Source organism: Phasianus colchicus, chromosome 24, assembly GCF_987193195.1.
Source record: "Phasianus colchicus chromosome 24, bPhaCol1.hap1.1, whole genome shotgun sequence".
Classification (NCBI taxonomy): domain Eukaryota; kingdom Metazoa; phylum Chordata; class Aves; order Galliformes; family Phasianidae; genus Phasianus; species Phasianus colchicus.
Window position 1 is genome coordinate 1,160,609 of NC_143459.1, and position 11,991 is coordinate 1,172,599.

At 59.6% G+C, this 11,991-nt stretch overlaps 2 protein-coding genes across 2 annotated transcripts; both read right to left on the reverse strand.

Moving 5' to 3' along the window:
- Nucleotides 1–17: 17 nt before the first annotated feature.
- CNKSR1 (connector enhancer of kinase suppressor of Ras 1) lies at nt 18–6,609 on the reverse strand. The gene is made up of 21 exons (XM_090124241.1): nt 6,541–6,609; nt 6,066–6,226; nt 5,233–5,423; nt 5,070–5,154; nt 4,837–4,878; nt 4,486–4,752; nt 4,350–4,409; nt 3,914–3,982; nt 3,619–3,738; nt 3,397–3,476; nt 2,958–3,070; nt 2,738–2,883; nt 2,553–2,583; nt 2,288–2,460; nt 2,134–2,207; nt 1,960–2,031; nt 1,805–1,878; nt 1,575–1,639; nt 1,398–1,500; nt 954–1,135; nt 18–883 (listed from the first exon to the last, which is right to left on the reverse strand). The coding sequence occupies exons 1-21, from the start codon at nt 6,590–6,592 to the stop codon at nt 683–685; spliced, it is 2,361 nt and encodes a 786-aa protein (XP_089980367.1). The 5' UTR covers nt 6,593–6,609; the 3' UTR covers nt 18–682.
- Nucleotides 6,610–8,820: 2,211 nt separating this feature from the next.
- Nucleotides 8,821–10,006, reverse strand: ZNF593 (zinc finger protein 593). The gene is made up of 3 exons (XM_031594681.2): nt 9,789–10,006; nt 9,299–9,361; nt 8,821–9,193 (listed from the first exon to the last, which is right to left on the reverse strand). The coding sequence occupies exons 1-3, from the start codon at nt 9,983–9,985 to the stop codon at nt 9,052–9,054; spliced, it is 402 nt and encodes a 133-aa protein (XP_031450541.1). The 5' UTR covers nt 9,986–10,006; the 3' UTR covers nt 8,821–9,051.
- Nucleotides 10,007–11,991: the final 1,985 nt, after the last annotated feature.

Consider the following 11,991-nt stretch of genomic DNA (forward strand, 5'->3'; position numbering starts at 1 on the left):
GGGACTTCACCTCCGACTCGCGCCGATTGGCTGAGCGAAAAGCTGGCCCCGCCCCGCGGCGTTTGGTGGAGGAAAAGTGCCGGCAGCCGGCAGCGCGGGGCGGGGTTTGCTGCTTTCTTGCGCGTGCGCAGTGCGCTCAGGTGTGCCGAGGTGGGGGAGCTCCGGCCCGAAGCGTGGGGCTCTGCGCCGCTCCCTCGGCCGTGCGGCCGTCAGCAGAGAGCAGAGCCCCGCGCTGCCCCTCCGCTCCGGGCCCAGCAGCCGGATCCTGCCGTGCTGGCTGTGTGGGTGCTCCGCGCTGCTGGAGGGCTCTGTCAGCTCCTCCCCTCCCCGGGAGCACGGCAGCACGTGGTGTGGGGGCCGCATGTCACCGCAGGGACACTTCAGCACGTGGCACAGCTGTCAGCGATTTATTAGCGGCAGAAGAGAGCCCGGCTGGAGGCAATGCATTGGGGACGCGTTCCTCCAGGAGAAAATCCCCGTTCTCAATGTGAAGTGTCCTCAGAAAAAAAGCAGGACTGGTCCTGCGGTGTCCCACCCTTGTGGGCGATGCAGCAAAAGCCACTGAGGGGGGCTGAACCTTCTGAAATGTCACCAAACCCCCACGCACCGATCCAGGACGGGCAGAGCACCTGCAGTGCTGCGAGTTCAATGGAGAATGATTCCTGCTGGGCTCCGGGGGGTGTCAGGGTTCAGCTGCCCCTGCTGGAGGTCTCTGCTCAGCCTCGTGACCCCCGCCGCTGTCCTGGCCCTGCTGCTGTGCCCACCACTCCTGCAGCTCCTGGTACAGGTCCTGGTGCTCTTCTTTCCAGTGCTGGAACTTCTCGGAGGTCAGCGCGGCATCGTCCAGCAGCTGTTCAAGGGCCTGCAGCTCCGCCAGCTTCGCCTGCAGAGGGGCAGGACACATTTTGGGGGTGTTTTGGGGCAGGGGCTGGGGAAGGGCTGTGGGATCCTACCTTGAGCGTGCTCTGCAGGGCCCGCACCGCGTGCACCTTCTCGTTGATGCGGGGGTTCTTGTTGCGCCGGATGAAGGACTTGCGGCACTGCTCCTGTGTCAGGAAGCGCTGCCGCCCGATGAGGGACACCCCGCCCTGCCTCAGGCACCACATCAGGCTCTCGAGGTCCTCCTCGCAGGGCTCTGAGCATGGAGATGGACGCCATGACATAGGGCAACCCCAGAACCCCACTGGGCCTCCCACATTCTAAGGGGAGTTTGGGTGAAAGATCAGCGTGGGCAAAGACACTAAAACACAACCCCTTAGAACTGCAAAGACAAAGATTAGCCTCTGCACTTCAAAACAGGGCAGCTGTGAATTTGGTTAAAGGATGCACCCAGTATGACAGGGGATGTGCCCCTTTTAGCACAGGGCACAGAGTCCCTCGTGCTGACCAGCACCTACCTACAGGCGAATGGGGCTGAGGGCTGTTCTGTGGGCTGCTGGATTCACCGCTGGTCTGGAAGAGCTGGGCTTTCTCTGGGGTGTTCTGCAGCCTTTTCTTTGGCTGGAGAAGAGATGGGATGGGGATGAGATAAGGAATTGCTGTCCCACCCTGGGATCTCCCTTAGGACCGCTCACCGAGTCAAAGCCAGGTCGGGGAGATTCATCATCAGGGTCCTCAGCTTCTGTCTCGCTGTAGCAGTCTGGAGGCCATGGGGGAGGATGGAAGCAGAGATCCTGGGCCAGTCCCAGCAGCAGCACCGAGCATCACCCCCACGCACCTCCTCTCCATTTCTCACACTTTCCCCAAATCATGGGCAAAATTCCCAACATGCCCACCCGCTCCCCATCTCTTTCCTTCATGTTACCTTCCTCCCTGTGCGGGACGGGCTGGTGGGCCAGTGCATGCTTTGTCTTAGCTGTGATCAGGTGGCTGACCCACCTAGGGAAAAAAGGGCAGACGAACAGAGGGTCACAGACAGCCCACTGCAGCAGGACCACTGCAAGCTGCCACGTCACTCACATGCTCAAATCTGCCAGCGTTTCCGCAGCGAAGACAAAGGGCTTGTACTTCTCGTGGGAGAGCTGGAAGACACTGTGAGGAACACAAGCTGCCCTGAGCCCACGTCCTGCCTTTCCCATGTCACAGCACCCGCTGCACTCCAGGGACCCCACCGGCACCGCAGTGCCCACTCACTATTTCTTCTTCTGCTCCCTCGTGCTCTCCAGGTTGTAAGTGGCTACATTGATGAGACCTGCAGCCTTGTCATCCTGTGGGGGACACACAGCCGTGTCCACTGCCTGCCTTGGCACAGAGCCTGGTGGCAGGGTGTGAGGGCATCCCCACTCACGTTGGGATGGTTATACCAGTAGAGCGTGTGGCCCTTCAGCACAAACCAGCAGCGCTTCCACTTCTGGGCCATGAAGCCCACGTGGTCCTTCTTCTTCAGGAGCCAGCCATCGCAGTCCACCCGGCCCAGGTCCCGGCATGAGACCCGCCGGCGGCTCAGCCTGGTCGCCACTCCTGCAGCATTTCGGGGTGCTTCAGGTTTGGGGCGGCAGGACGAGCCCCCAGCCCACCTCACCACAGCCTGGTGTCACTGGTGTCCCACTCACCTTTAGGTCTGCGTCCCGTCTCAGGGCTGCCCTGGAAGGAGACAAATTAAGGGTGAAGCAGCACAGCACCCACAGCCCCGTGGGACCCCCACCTCACCCACCCTTCAGCAGCAAGCTCAGCAGGCAGCCCCCCAACACAATCCTCATGCCCCCCATGGGTGCCCCCCAAAGCTCCATGCTCTCACCTCCCTGGGGGTCTGGCTGGGCTCTGCACTTTGTGCCCTGGGGGCTGCTGTGAGACTGAACTCTGCAGTGCAGGCTTGGAGGGCACACGGTGAGCTTGGGGTGCCTGGTGGGGTGCCGGCCTCCCACACCACGTCCTTCCCAGCACCTGTAAACAGTGAGCGAGGCTGCACCTCTGTCCCAAGGGGAGGAATGAATCCTTCCCCTCGGCTTCCTCCATACCGAGACTGAGTGCTGCCGGCCGGAGCTCACCCGTGTCCTCCCTGCGCAGGCTTGTGCTGTGTTCGTCCTCGTCAGTGGTGGGGTCCAGCCCTGAGTCCACGTCGGCAGTGGTGCTGGGGGGAGAAGGGCCCCCTGAGCCACACAGGGCCCCCTGCCCGGCTGTGGGGCTCCCAGTATTGCTCCCACCCGGAAAAGCTCCCAGCGGCAGTGAGCTCAGCCCGTGGAGCCAACGGCTCGGCGCGCTTCTTTCCATTCCGGGAGAGGAGAAGGGTCATTTCTAAATATAGTTTCCTCCCCATTAAAACGTTACCAAGTGAATTAATTACAAACAGAGGCACTTCTCTTTGTGTATACGTGTTGCTTAAGACTCCTGGCAGCCGCCCGGGCTGCTCGCATGAAGGCTCTGCTCTGCGGGGATGGGACGGAGGTTGGGGCTCACCTGGATGCCGGGGACGAGGGGCTGCTGGGGCACTCGCTGCTTTTGGGGAGATCCACAGCATCCAGAAGGGCACCTGGCACCTGTAGATGGAGCCTCAGTGCTTCACCTTGCATCGCCACATTTTGGGATGACCTCCCATGGGGCTGTAGACCCATGGGCATGTAGACCTGGCTGTCTCCCAGCACAGCCCTGTCTGACACTGGGAGCACTGGGAATGCTCACCTGCTGCCTGATGCTCAGGGGAGAACCAGGCAGGCTGAGGGGCACCTTCTTCAGCACAAGTGACACTCTGCTCGCCTTCTCCAGCAGCTTCTTCACGAGGTTGATGCGTGTCCAACCCACCTGCCATGAGCACCTGGTGAGTAGGAGCAAAGCCCGGTCCCCTGCGCCCTCCTGGTCTGAGTTCCTGCATTCCCCAAATCCTTCCCAGCCAGACACAAGCACCCCTCAGCTCCACCTGTACTGGGGTCCCTCCCAGCCAAACCAATATCCCTGCGTGTCCCCGTCCCCAACTCACCACCACTTGCTCATTGACCTGCACGATCTCGTCCCCGGGCAGGATGCGACCCCCGTGCACAGCCAGGGCCTGGAGCAAATACAGGCAGCAGGGAGCTTTATGGAGCTTTCCTGGCTGGAGGACTTGGGGGCGGGGTGGCTCAGAGAGAGTGGGGTTAACCATTAATCCAGGGACTGATCCCAGTGTCGGGCAGCTGCAAGGGTCCAGGTGGGGGGGATGGTGGGATGAGCCGCAGCCACTCATGGCATGAGTTACCCAGACTCAGCCGCATGCAGCCATCCTACAGTCTGGGGACGGGAGAGTGGCACAAGGCCCTAAGAAGCTCCCAGGACCCAGCCTGACAGGCTGCAGTGTCCCAGATGGCCAAGGGTAAAAGGGGGGACAAGGTGGCACCAGGGCACAGTGACAGACAAGAAGGGGACAGGCCTCAGCTCACCTCCGAGTTGGTCATGGACACAAAGTGCAGGCAGGAGCTGGTGGAGGTGATCTCCAGACCCTGCAGGGCAGTGGGGGAGGTGTGAGTGAGGGGGGATGAGGGAGGGTGAGGGGCACTGGGGCAGTGGATATCTCACCAGTGGGTTGTAGGGCAGCATCAGGGTTCTGGGGGATGCTGGAGGGCTCCCTGTTGGCTCAGGAGGCAGCATTGAGGTGCTGGGGGATGCTGGGGGGCTGGCCCACAGTACAGGGGGCAGCGTGGGGGTGCTGGGGGAATCTGGAGGGCCATCACATGATGTGAGGGGCAGTGCCAGCTCCATGTGCTGCAGCATGGCCCTGCGGTCCAGCAGTGCTGGGGGACTGCAGTCCACGATGCTCTTGCAGATGCCTGTGATGTGCTGGCACTGTAGGTAAAAACAGGGAGATGGAGTGTGTCCAGCACTGCTGGGACCCCAATGCTGACATCCCCCTCCTTGTCTAGCACTCACTATAAACAGAATCTGGCTGTTCTTCTCTGCAGTAGAGCAGTCCTGGGAGGAAAAATAGCAGGGACAAGTGACACAGATCAGCATCCTTCTTCCAGCCCTCCCCACCACCTCCTCCCTCACCCCATCTTTCCCCCCTCTCCAGCACAGAAGGGGCTTTGGGGGTGGGAGATCGCCTGGCTGCCTTCCCCACACCGTGCCCATCACCATGGCCATGTGGCTGTGTGTCCACCCACCGTCTGCAGCACCTCCACCAGGCGGGCACAGAGCAGGACGATGTCCCGAGTGGATGAAAAGTCATTTAGGGTGGAGAAGAGGTACCTGGAGGGGAGGTTTGAGAGCTCAGCACCAGGGCAATGTGTGCACAGCACCTATGGGTGCCTCTTGCCTGCCCCAGACCTGTTGAGCCAGGAGAAGAGCTTCTTGGCAGCTCCAATCAGATCAACGACGCAGGCCAGCAGGGCGATGGGGGGTGGCTGTGGGGTGGCCCCCCCGGGTGACCCCTCAAGTACCACGGTCTCAGTGCACTGTGCCAGCTCCCGCAGCCTCTCTGTCAGTGTCCGCAGGCTGGTGCTCGCCAGCTCTGTGTCCTGCAGTGAGGACAGTGGCCAGGGGTGGCCAGGATTCCTCCACAACCTTTTCTGTTCAGCTCAGGGCAATCTCAGTGTTCCTCCCCTCTATCCAACCCAGAGTGTCTCCTTGCTCCTTACTCCATCCAGCCCTAGGTAACCCCCCATGTCCTGTCCAGTCCAGGTATCGCTGTATCCCTCCTCCAACCAGTCCACTGTGTCCCCATGTCACCTCCTCGACATCCATGCAGTGCAGGGTGTCCCAGTATCCCCCTCTTCATGCAGCCAGCGTACCCCAATATCCTATTTCATCCAGCCCATGCTATCTCCATGTCCCCCTTCAACCTCCGTCCATCCCAGAGTGTACCCACGTCGTCTCAACTCTATTGAGATCCAGGTGTCCCCTTTTCCCCTCCTCAAACTCCAACAAGCCCAGGATGTCCCCATGTCCCCCTGCTCTATCCAGCCCTGGATAACCCTCCATGTACCACCCAGTCCAGTTGTCTCCATGTCCCCCTTCCATCCATCAATCCCAGGGTGTCCCCATGTCCCCTCTCCCTGCAGCCCACAGTAACCTGATGTCCCAATTCCATCCAGCCCACGCTGTCTCTGTGTGCCCCTCCATCCATCCCAGACCCCACCACCCATTGCACCGTTGCTCACCAGGGCTCGGAGCTGCTCCACCGCCTCCAGCAGCAGCTCCTGGTGTCCCACACGCCATACTCCCAGCGCCTCCAGAGCTCCCTCTGACAGCCTCAGCAGCTCACTGCCTGCCAGACCCCACTCCTCAAAGGGATACCCCTGCACGGCTGCATCCAGCCCTGCTGAGAGCCAGGCACATGGTGAGGGGGAGACCCTGCCACCCACCCCCTGTCCCTGGCTCGGACGGCCCCACGGTGGAGGGTGACACCTGGTTCCATCCATGCACTGAGCACACCAGACCTCAGCCAGCACCGTGCTCAAAGCCCCCACCTCTTTCCCTTTGAAATCCCTCAGGGTTTTGGGAAAAGGAAGAGTAAAGGTTGGGGAACGGGCTCCCACCACCACCACAGCGTTACTCCCAAAGCAGGGACACAACCCTCCCACCTGAGGGCTGAAGTCCTCCCTCGGTGGGGGTCTCGGGGCGGGGGGCTCTCACCTCGCAGCCAGGCCGCAGTCTGCGCAGGGCCCCAAGCGCCCACAGGCTCCATGGCGGCGGGGCTGGAACCGCCCTCGTCGCTGCTCACCTGCGCCAGGTGAGGGCAGCCCCATTGGCGCACCTGAGTGCTGCTCAGCACAGCTTCCTGCCTGCTCTCCTCCCTCCCTCCCGGTGCGGCTCTGTGGGGTGAGGCACTGCGACGCACCCCAGTGACTCACACTGCAGACAGTGACATGCAGCCATCAAAACTCCTCACGGGGACAGCGCTCACTGCGGGGAAGTCCATCCTCCGCTCCCCTCTGCTGAGCTGTGACTCCCCCTGCACCAGAGCTGAGGCCTGGCACAACTCACAACACCGATGCAGCCACACTGATGGGGATTTTGGAGTCCCCCTTTGAACTCAGTTCCATTGCAATGGGGAAATTGAGGTCAGACGCTGGCCTCACCTCCAGCCATGTCTTTTCCAAGCCACAAACCCGCCCCGGTTCCCCCCCGAAACGCCTCCGTGCCGCCCCGCCGCGCTGTGTGCGCTTGGGGGAGCAGCGGGCGCTGATCGCTGCTGACAGCCGCGCCGCGCCGCGCCGGCCGTGTGCGGAGGGGCCGTGGGTCCGACCCTGCCGCCTCCCTCCGCACCATGATCATCCGCCCCCGCCGCCTGACCCCGGGCTACTTCCGCCTGCTCCAGGTAAGGGGCTCGCGGGGCTGGGAGGGGGCTCAAGGGGACCCCAAGGTCCTGCCCACACGGCTCGAAGGCCACACAGCTGTGCTCGGCCCTATCCTGGCTCACGGGAGCACAGAGCCCTGCCTGCGAGGCCTGCAGGCTGTGGAGCTCAGGAGGACCCCGCAATCCCGTCCACGCGGCCGGCAGGCCTTGGGGCTGCACTCGGCCCTATCAAGTAGGCCGTGAGGGCGCTGGGGGGCACCCCAATAGCACATCGGGTGCCAGCTGGGTGCAATGGCGGTGCTCAGGCCACACAACCCCACTGCTGGGGTTTTGGGGCTGGGGTCTGCCATTGCCGCCTTCTTTATCTCCTCCAGATGCAGCTGGCGGCAGGGCGGGGGTCTGAGCCCAGGGAGCGGGCGCTGCCCCCCACGGCCCTGCTGCTGGCGGCCGCTGGGCTCTGCCTCTCCCTCTACAGCGCCCGGAGGATGGCTGGGACCCCCAAGGTCCCCCCACAGCCCTGATGGGCCATGGGGATGGTCCCCAGGTCCCCATCTAGGCCTTGGGATGGTGCCATGGCTCCCCCCTGCCAACCTACGCCACTGCCCCATCCTGCCCGTCCATGCCTTGGAGCTGGGGAACATACACCTATCCCTGTCTTGGGAGCCAGGATGCCACAGGATAAGTTACAAAGTTGACTCAAGCCCCCAACAACATGAAGGGATGCAGTGAACAGGGCCCAGGGCTACCAGCACAGCCCCAGGCCTCACCAAAGCCCCAGGATTGGGCACAAGACCAGAAGATGGAAGAGCGGATGGAGGAGCCGAGTGCCACGTCCACCCCCCCCTTAGAGGCAGAAAGGAGGTCAGCTCTGAGCGGCATTAGGTAATAAAGCACTGGGACCAGGAACAGCCTCTGAAATGTGTGGACATGGGGCTGCCTCCTTCCCAAGGGTAAAGAGCACAGCCAGTGCTTCTCCCTGTGCAACCACAGCCTTCCCCTTCCCCATGCTCACTGACCCTGAGCGGAAAGTGGGGCTGCTCCCCCCCAGCAGAGGGCTGGATGCTGACAGCTGGATTTGGTTGCTTTGATCTCTGAAGGCAGGGGGGAACAAATCCAGGCAGTGTGCATGGAAATAAATCCCTTCCTTCTGAACAAAGCTGTGTTGTTGTCATGCTGCTAAGCAGCAGGGAGGAAAAACCCCTGATGAGTGGCTCAGTGCAGTATTGGTACTGCCACCAGCAGCAGCACAGAGACACAATGCCATGTGATCAGCAGAACCAGGTGGGGGGGATGCAATGAGGTGACCACATCACACCCCATGCACGGCCTCAGCCCCTCACTTGCAGAGTTCCAGCAGACCAAAATGCAATGACAGCAGTGACAGCCTAGAAGTGTACCTGCTGAGGGAGGGGGGGAGGAGGGAACACTAGCATGTCTTCTTCAAGGCCCAAAAGAGCAAGGCCAGCCCCACAGTGAGCTGCTTACAAGAAACCCAAGTGCTTGATGAAGACTTCATTCAGGAGCGTAACCCCCCAGCAGGTGGGGATCCTTCCCCCCTAGAAGGGCTGAACAAAGGGGCTTTGCCATCCTGCCCCCAGAGAGCTCCAACATCAGCATTTGATTGACATATTTTAATGGTAACTCAACCTCTGACTCCAGCAGAGGCACCTAATACCTCTCTGAAAGCAAAGAGCACAACACTGCACAGCATGGAGCTACCCACTCTTGCCCCCAGGAATGGGGACGTGGCCAGGGCACCCAGGAGCATGCTGGCTGCTTCTCATCATTAGCGCCTGGCAAAGAGCTGAACAAAGAGTCCTTTCAGCAGCACGGTAGCAAAGGGGCCCTCAGCTGGATGCTTCCATCTCAACGACTTCATCCACGGGCTGGGTTTGCACATGGACCTTCTTTGGAGGGATGTAGGAGCCCATCCCAGCAGCACGCTCAGCCTCCTCTTGTGTATAGGGCTCCTCGCTCAACTGCTTCAGCCTGTGGGGAAAGAGATGTGTTGGAAGGGAATGGAAGTGCATCACCACTGCCCTTCTTATAATGGTTAGGGGCTGGGCACAGCTTTTCTCAGCAGCCCCCTATTACCTCTTCTTGTGCACCTTGGATCTGAAGTGCTCCTTCATGCTTGTCAGGTCCACAAAGTAGCGCCTGGGGGAGAGAAGGGCAAGAGTCCACGGTCAGGGGAAGTATGGATTTGGAGCCTGTGTGGATTTGGGAATCTCTCACCTGCAGAACCAGCACCCCCAGGGTTGGTGTCCCACTACAGCCAAGGATCGCTGCTCAGAATGCAGAGCTTCCCCAGACCCAGACCCCTCTCCAGCCATAACCCACACCAGGAATCCCTCCTTCCCCATCAGGTCTCCGACAAGACCCCTCCCCCGCAGGCCAGGACCCTCCCCCAAAGAACTCCTCCCCAGGACCCCCAGCCACCAGGGCGCGCCTTCCAAAAACCACTCCCAAGACAAGCGTTTCCCCTCCCCCCCAGGGACCCCAGCCCCTCCGCTGACCACCACTCTCTTCCCAAAAGAACCTTACAGACCAGGACCCCCCCCAACAGGACCCCCCGCCCACGCACGCGCAGTGCAGGCAGTAGAACTGGGCACAGCCCGGCAGGTCGGGGTCGGGTTCCTGGCGCAGCAGCCGGGCAGCCCGCCCGGGCTCCAGATCCGCGTGGATCTCATCCAAGTCCCGGCGCCGCCGCTTTGTTTTCGCCTGCCGGGCCAGCGAGTGCGCCCGGTGCGCGCCCGTGCGGCGACTGCCGCGCGGCGCCATGGCGGCTGACTGAAAGAAGCACTGCGCAGGCGCGGGAGGAAAGAGCTCCGCCCCGCGCCTCTAGGCCACGCCTCCAGTGCCCTCGTGTACAGCTGATTGGTGCTACGCCGAAGTAGATTTGCATGTCCCCGCCCCATCGCCGCGCCCTCTCTTCCTGGTCGCGCGGAAGTCGCCTTTCTCCTGCCTTGGCCGCCGTGTGCTGCTAGACTCTATGGTCAGAGGTCCTCCGCGCCGTACTACGCATGCGCAAGGCAAGCGGAAATCGGAAGGAGCTGAAAGCTGCAGTAGCGCGTTATGCTCAGCGAGGTGGCGCATCTTAGCGCTCCTGGCTGTACCGGATTCTTACCAGTGTGCCTTAGAGGACTTCAGTAATCACCCATTGTAACCTATGGGCCACCATGTGGTGCTCGCACAGCCCCTCTTCGTGCTCCAGGGTTCGCAGTGTGCCCTAGTGGGCTCCCAAGGCCCCCAGTGTGCTCTAGGCTGTGCTGGAGTCCTCTCAGTACTCCTCACTGTCATCTGGGGAGCTTCAGTGTCTGCCCAGTACGCCCTTGAGCCTTCCAGGTGCCACCCGCGTGTTCTGGAGGCACCCTAGAATCCTCCCAGAGCTGCTTAGTTTGCTCTAGGATGTATGAGAGTCTTCGCAGTGTATCTCAGCAGGTTCCCTAGACCCCCTGGTGTGCTGCAGTGTACCCCGTGTATTCCCAGAGCTCCTCGGAGTGCTCTGCAGTGCCCTCAGTGCAGGGTCCCAGTGACCCTTAGAGGACTCCCAGAACACCCCACTTTAACTTAGGGCACCCAGTGTGCTCCCAGAGCTCCTCAGCTCAAGGGTGTATTCCATATACACTCATGAATAATTTATGTTGCACTCATACTTTGTGTTCTTTGAGGAAGGTTTTACTGTGTGAGGTGGGTCTGCTGTTACCAAAAGGTTAGCTTGGATTGAGTTTTTCCGTGAATGAGAACTGTAGGAGAAAGAAATATGAAGACTACTTGGTTGGTTGTCTACTTGGATGCATGGATGGACAGTAAAATTTTGGAAAGGTATACAGTGATACACTTTTCACAATACTGAAAACAAGAACTGCCATGCCTGCATATAGGAGCAGTCCTTTGCAGCATCCAGGACTGCTGCTCTGAAACAAGGAACTTGGTGACTTTGGAAGACATTATGTCTCCTGAGGCCTTCCACAGTGTGGCTTGCAGAGGCTGGAAGGAGCAATGCTTGGTATCTTTGCCCTTCATGTTCCACTCTGAGGTGGTCGTTCCTGGGCATGGTCCTACCTAGAAAGAACTTTGGGTTCAACCTCCAAATACATGTGCAGTACTGAGTTTTACGATGCAAGTTGTTGGGTTAAACTGGCAGTGAGAAATGTAGACTGACTGGACGCAGTTTCTGTGAAGATGAGGATCCATCCTTCACATTATATACCTTTATCACATTACCAAGTCAGCCAAATGGATTAAAAAGTAGCAGAATGACAACAGTAGTACTTTTTTTTTCACACAGACATTTCCGTGGGTGCCAAGACAGGGGCTAAAATCAAATCCATCTTTTAGTTCCTGGTTTACCCACCTCTTATCCCAGGACATACAGTGCTGGGATTTTTGAGCCCATGCAATTTCCCATTGAAGCCAGTAGGGGTCATGGTAAGAACTGTTAAATCTTGTTCTTATTTTCTGGTCTATATTCGACCCCTAGTTTCAAACAGAAGAGAAAGTAAATAAGCAGTGGAGTTGCTAGAAGTTATTCTGGGATCTAGGCTATACGAGATTGGATTGAGACTGCTAGGTTTTGCTGTCAAATCCCGACTGTGGTCCTTGGTATAATGCTTGGAAATGTGTGGACTTTTATTCTTTCAAGTTGTTAAAGAAGATTTTTGTTTAGAGAGAAAGGTCTCAGTATCTCTACAGACCTGTTTCTTCTCTAGTGCTGAAATAAAAGGTTGTGACTTGAAATTGAGGCTTTCCTGTCTGCTGCTGAGATTACGGAGAGGTGTTGGTGT

Excerpts from the sequence above, each read along its gene's own strand:
- CNKSR1 (XM_090124241.1), bottom strand. The coding sequence starts at position 6,592 with ATGGAGCCTGTGGGCGCTTGGGGCCCTGCGCAGACTGCGGCCTGGCTG. Across the intron at positions 4,879-5,069 it reads TGGTGGAGGTGCTGCAGACG|GACTGCTCTACTGCAGAGAA; the intron begins GTGGGTGGACAC and ends TTTTCCTCCCAG. Across the intron at positions 3,739-3,913 it reads AGGTCAATGAGCAAGTGGTG|GTGGGTTGGACACGCATCAA; the intron begins GTGAGTTGGGGA and ends TGCTCATGGCAG.
- ZNF593 (XM_031594681.2), bottom strand. The coding sequence starts at position 9,985 with ATGGCGCCGCGCGGCAGTCGCCGCACGGGCGCGCACCGGGCGCACTCG. Across the intron at positions 9,362-9,788 it reads TTCTACTGCCTGCACTGCGC|GCGCTACTTTGTGGACCTGA; the intron begins GTGCGTGGGCGG and ends TCTCTCCCCCAG. Across the intron at positions 9,194-9,298 it reads TCCAAGGTGCACAAGAAGAG|GCTGAAGCAGTTGAGCGAGG; the intron begins GTAATAGGGGGC and ends CTTTCCCCACAG.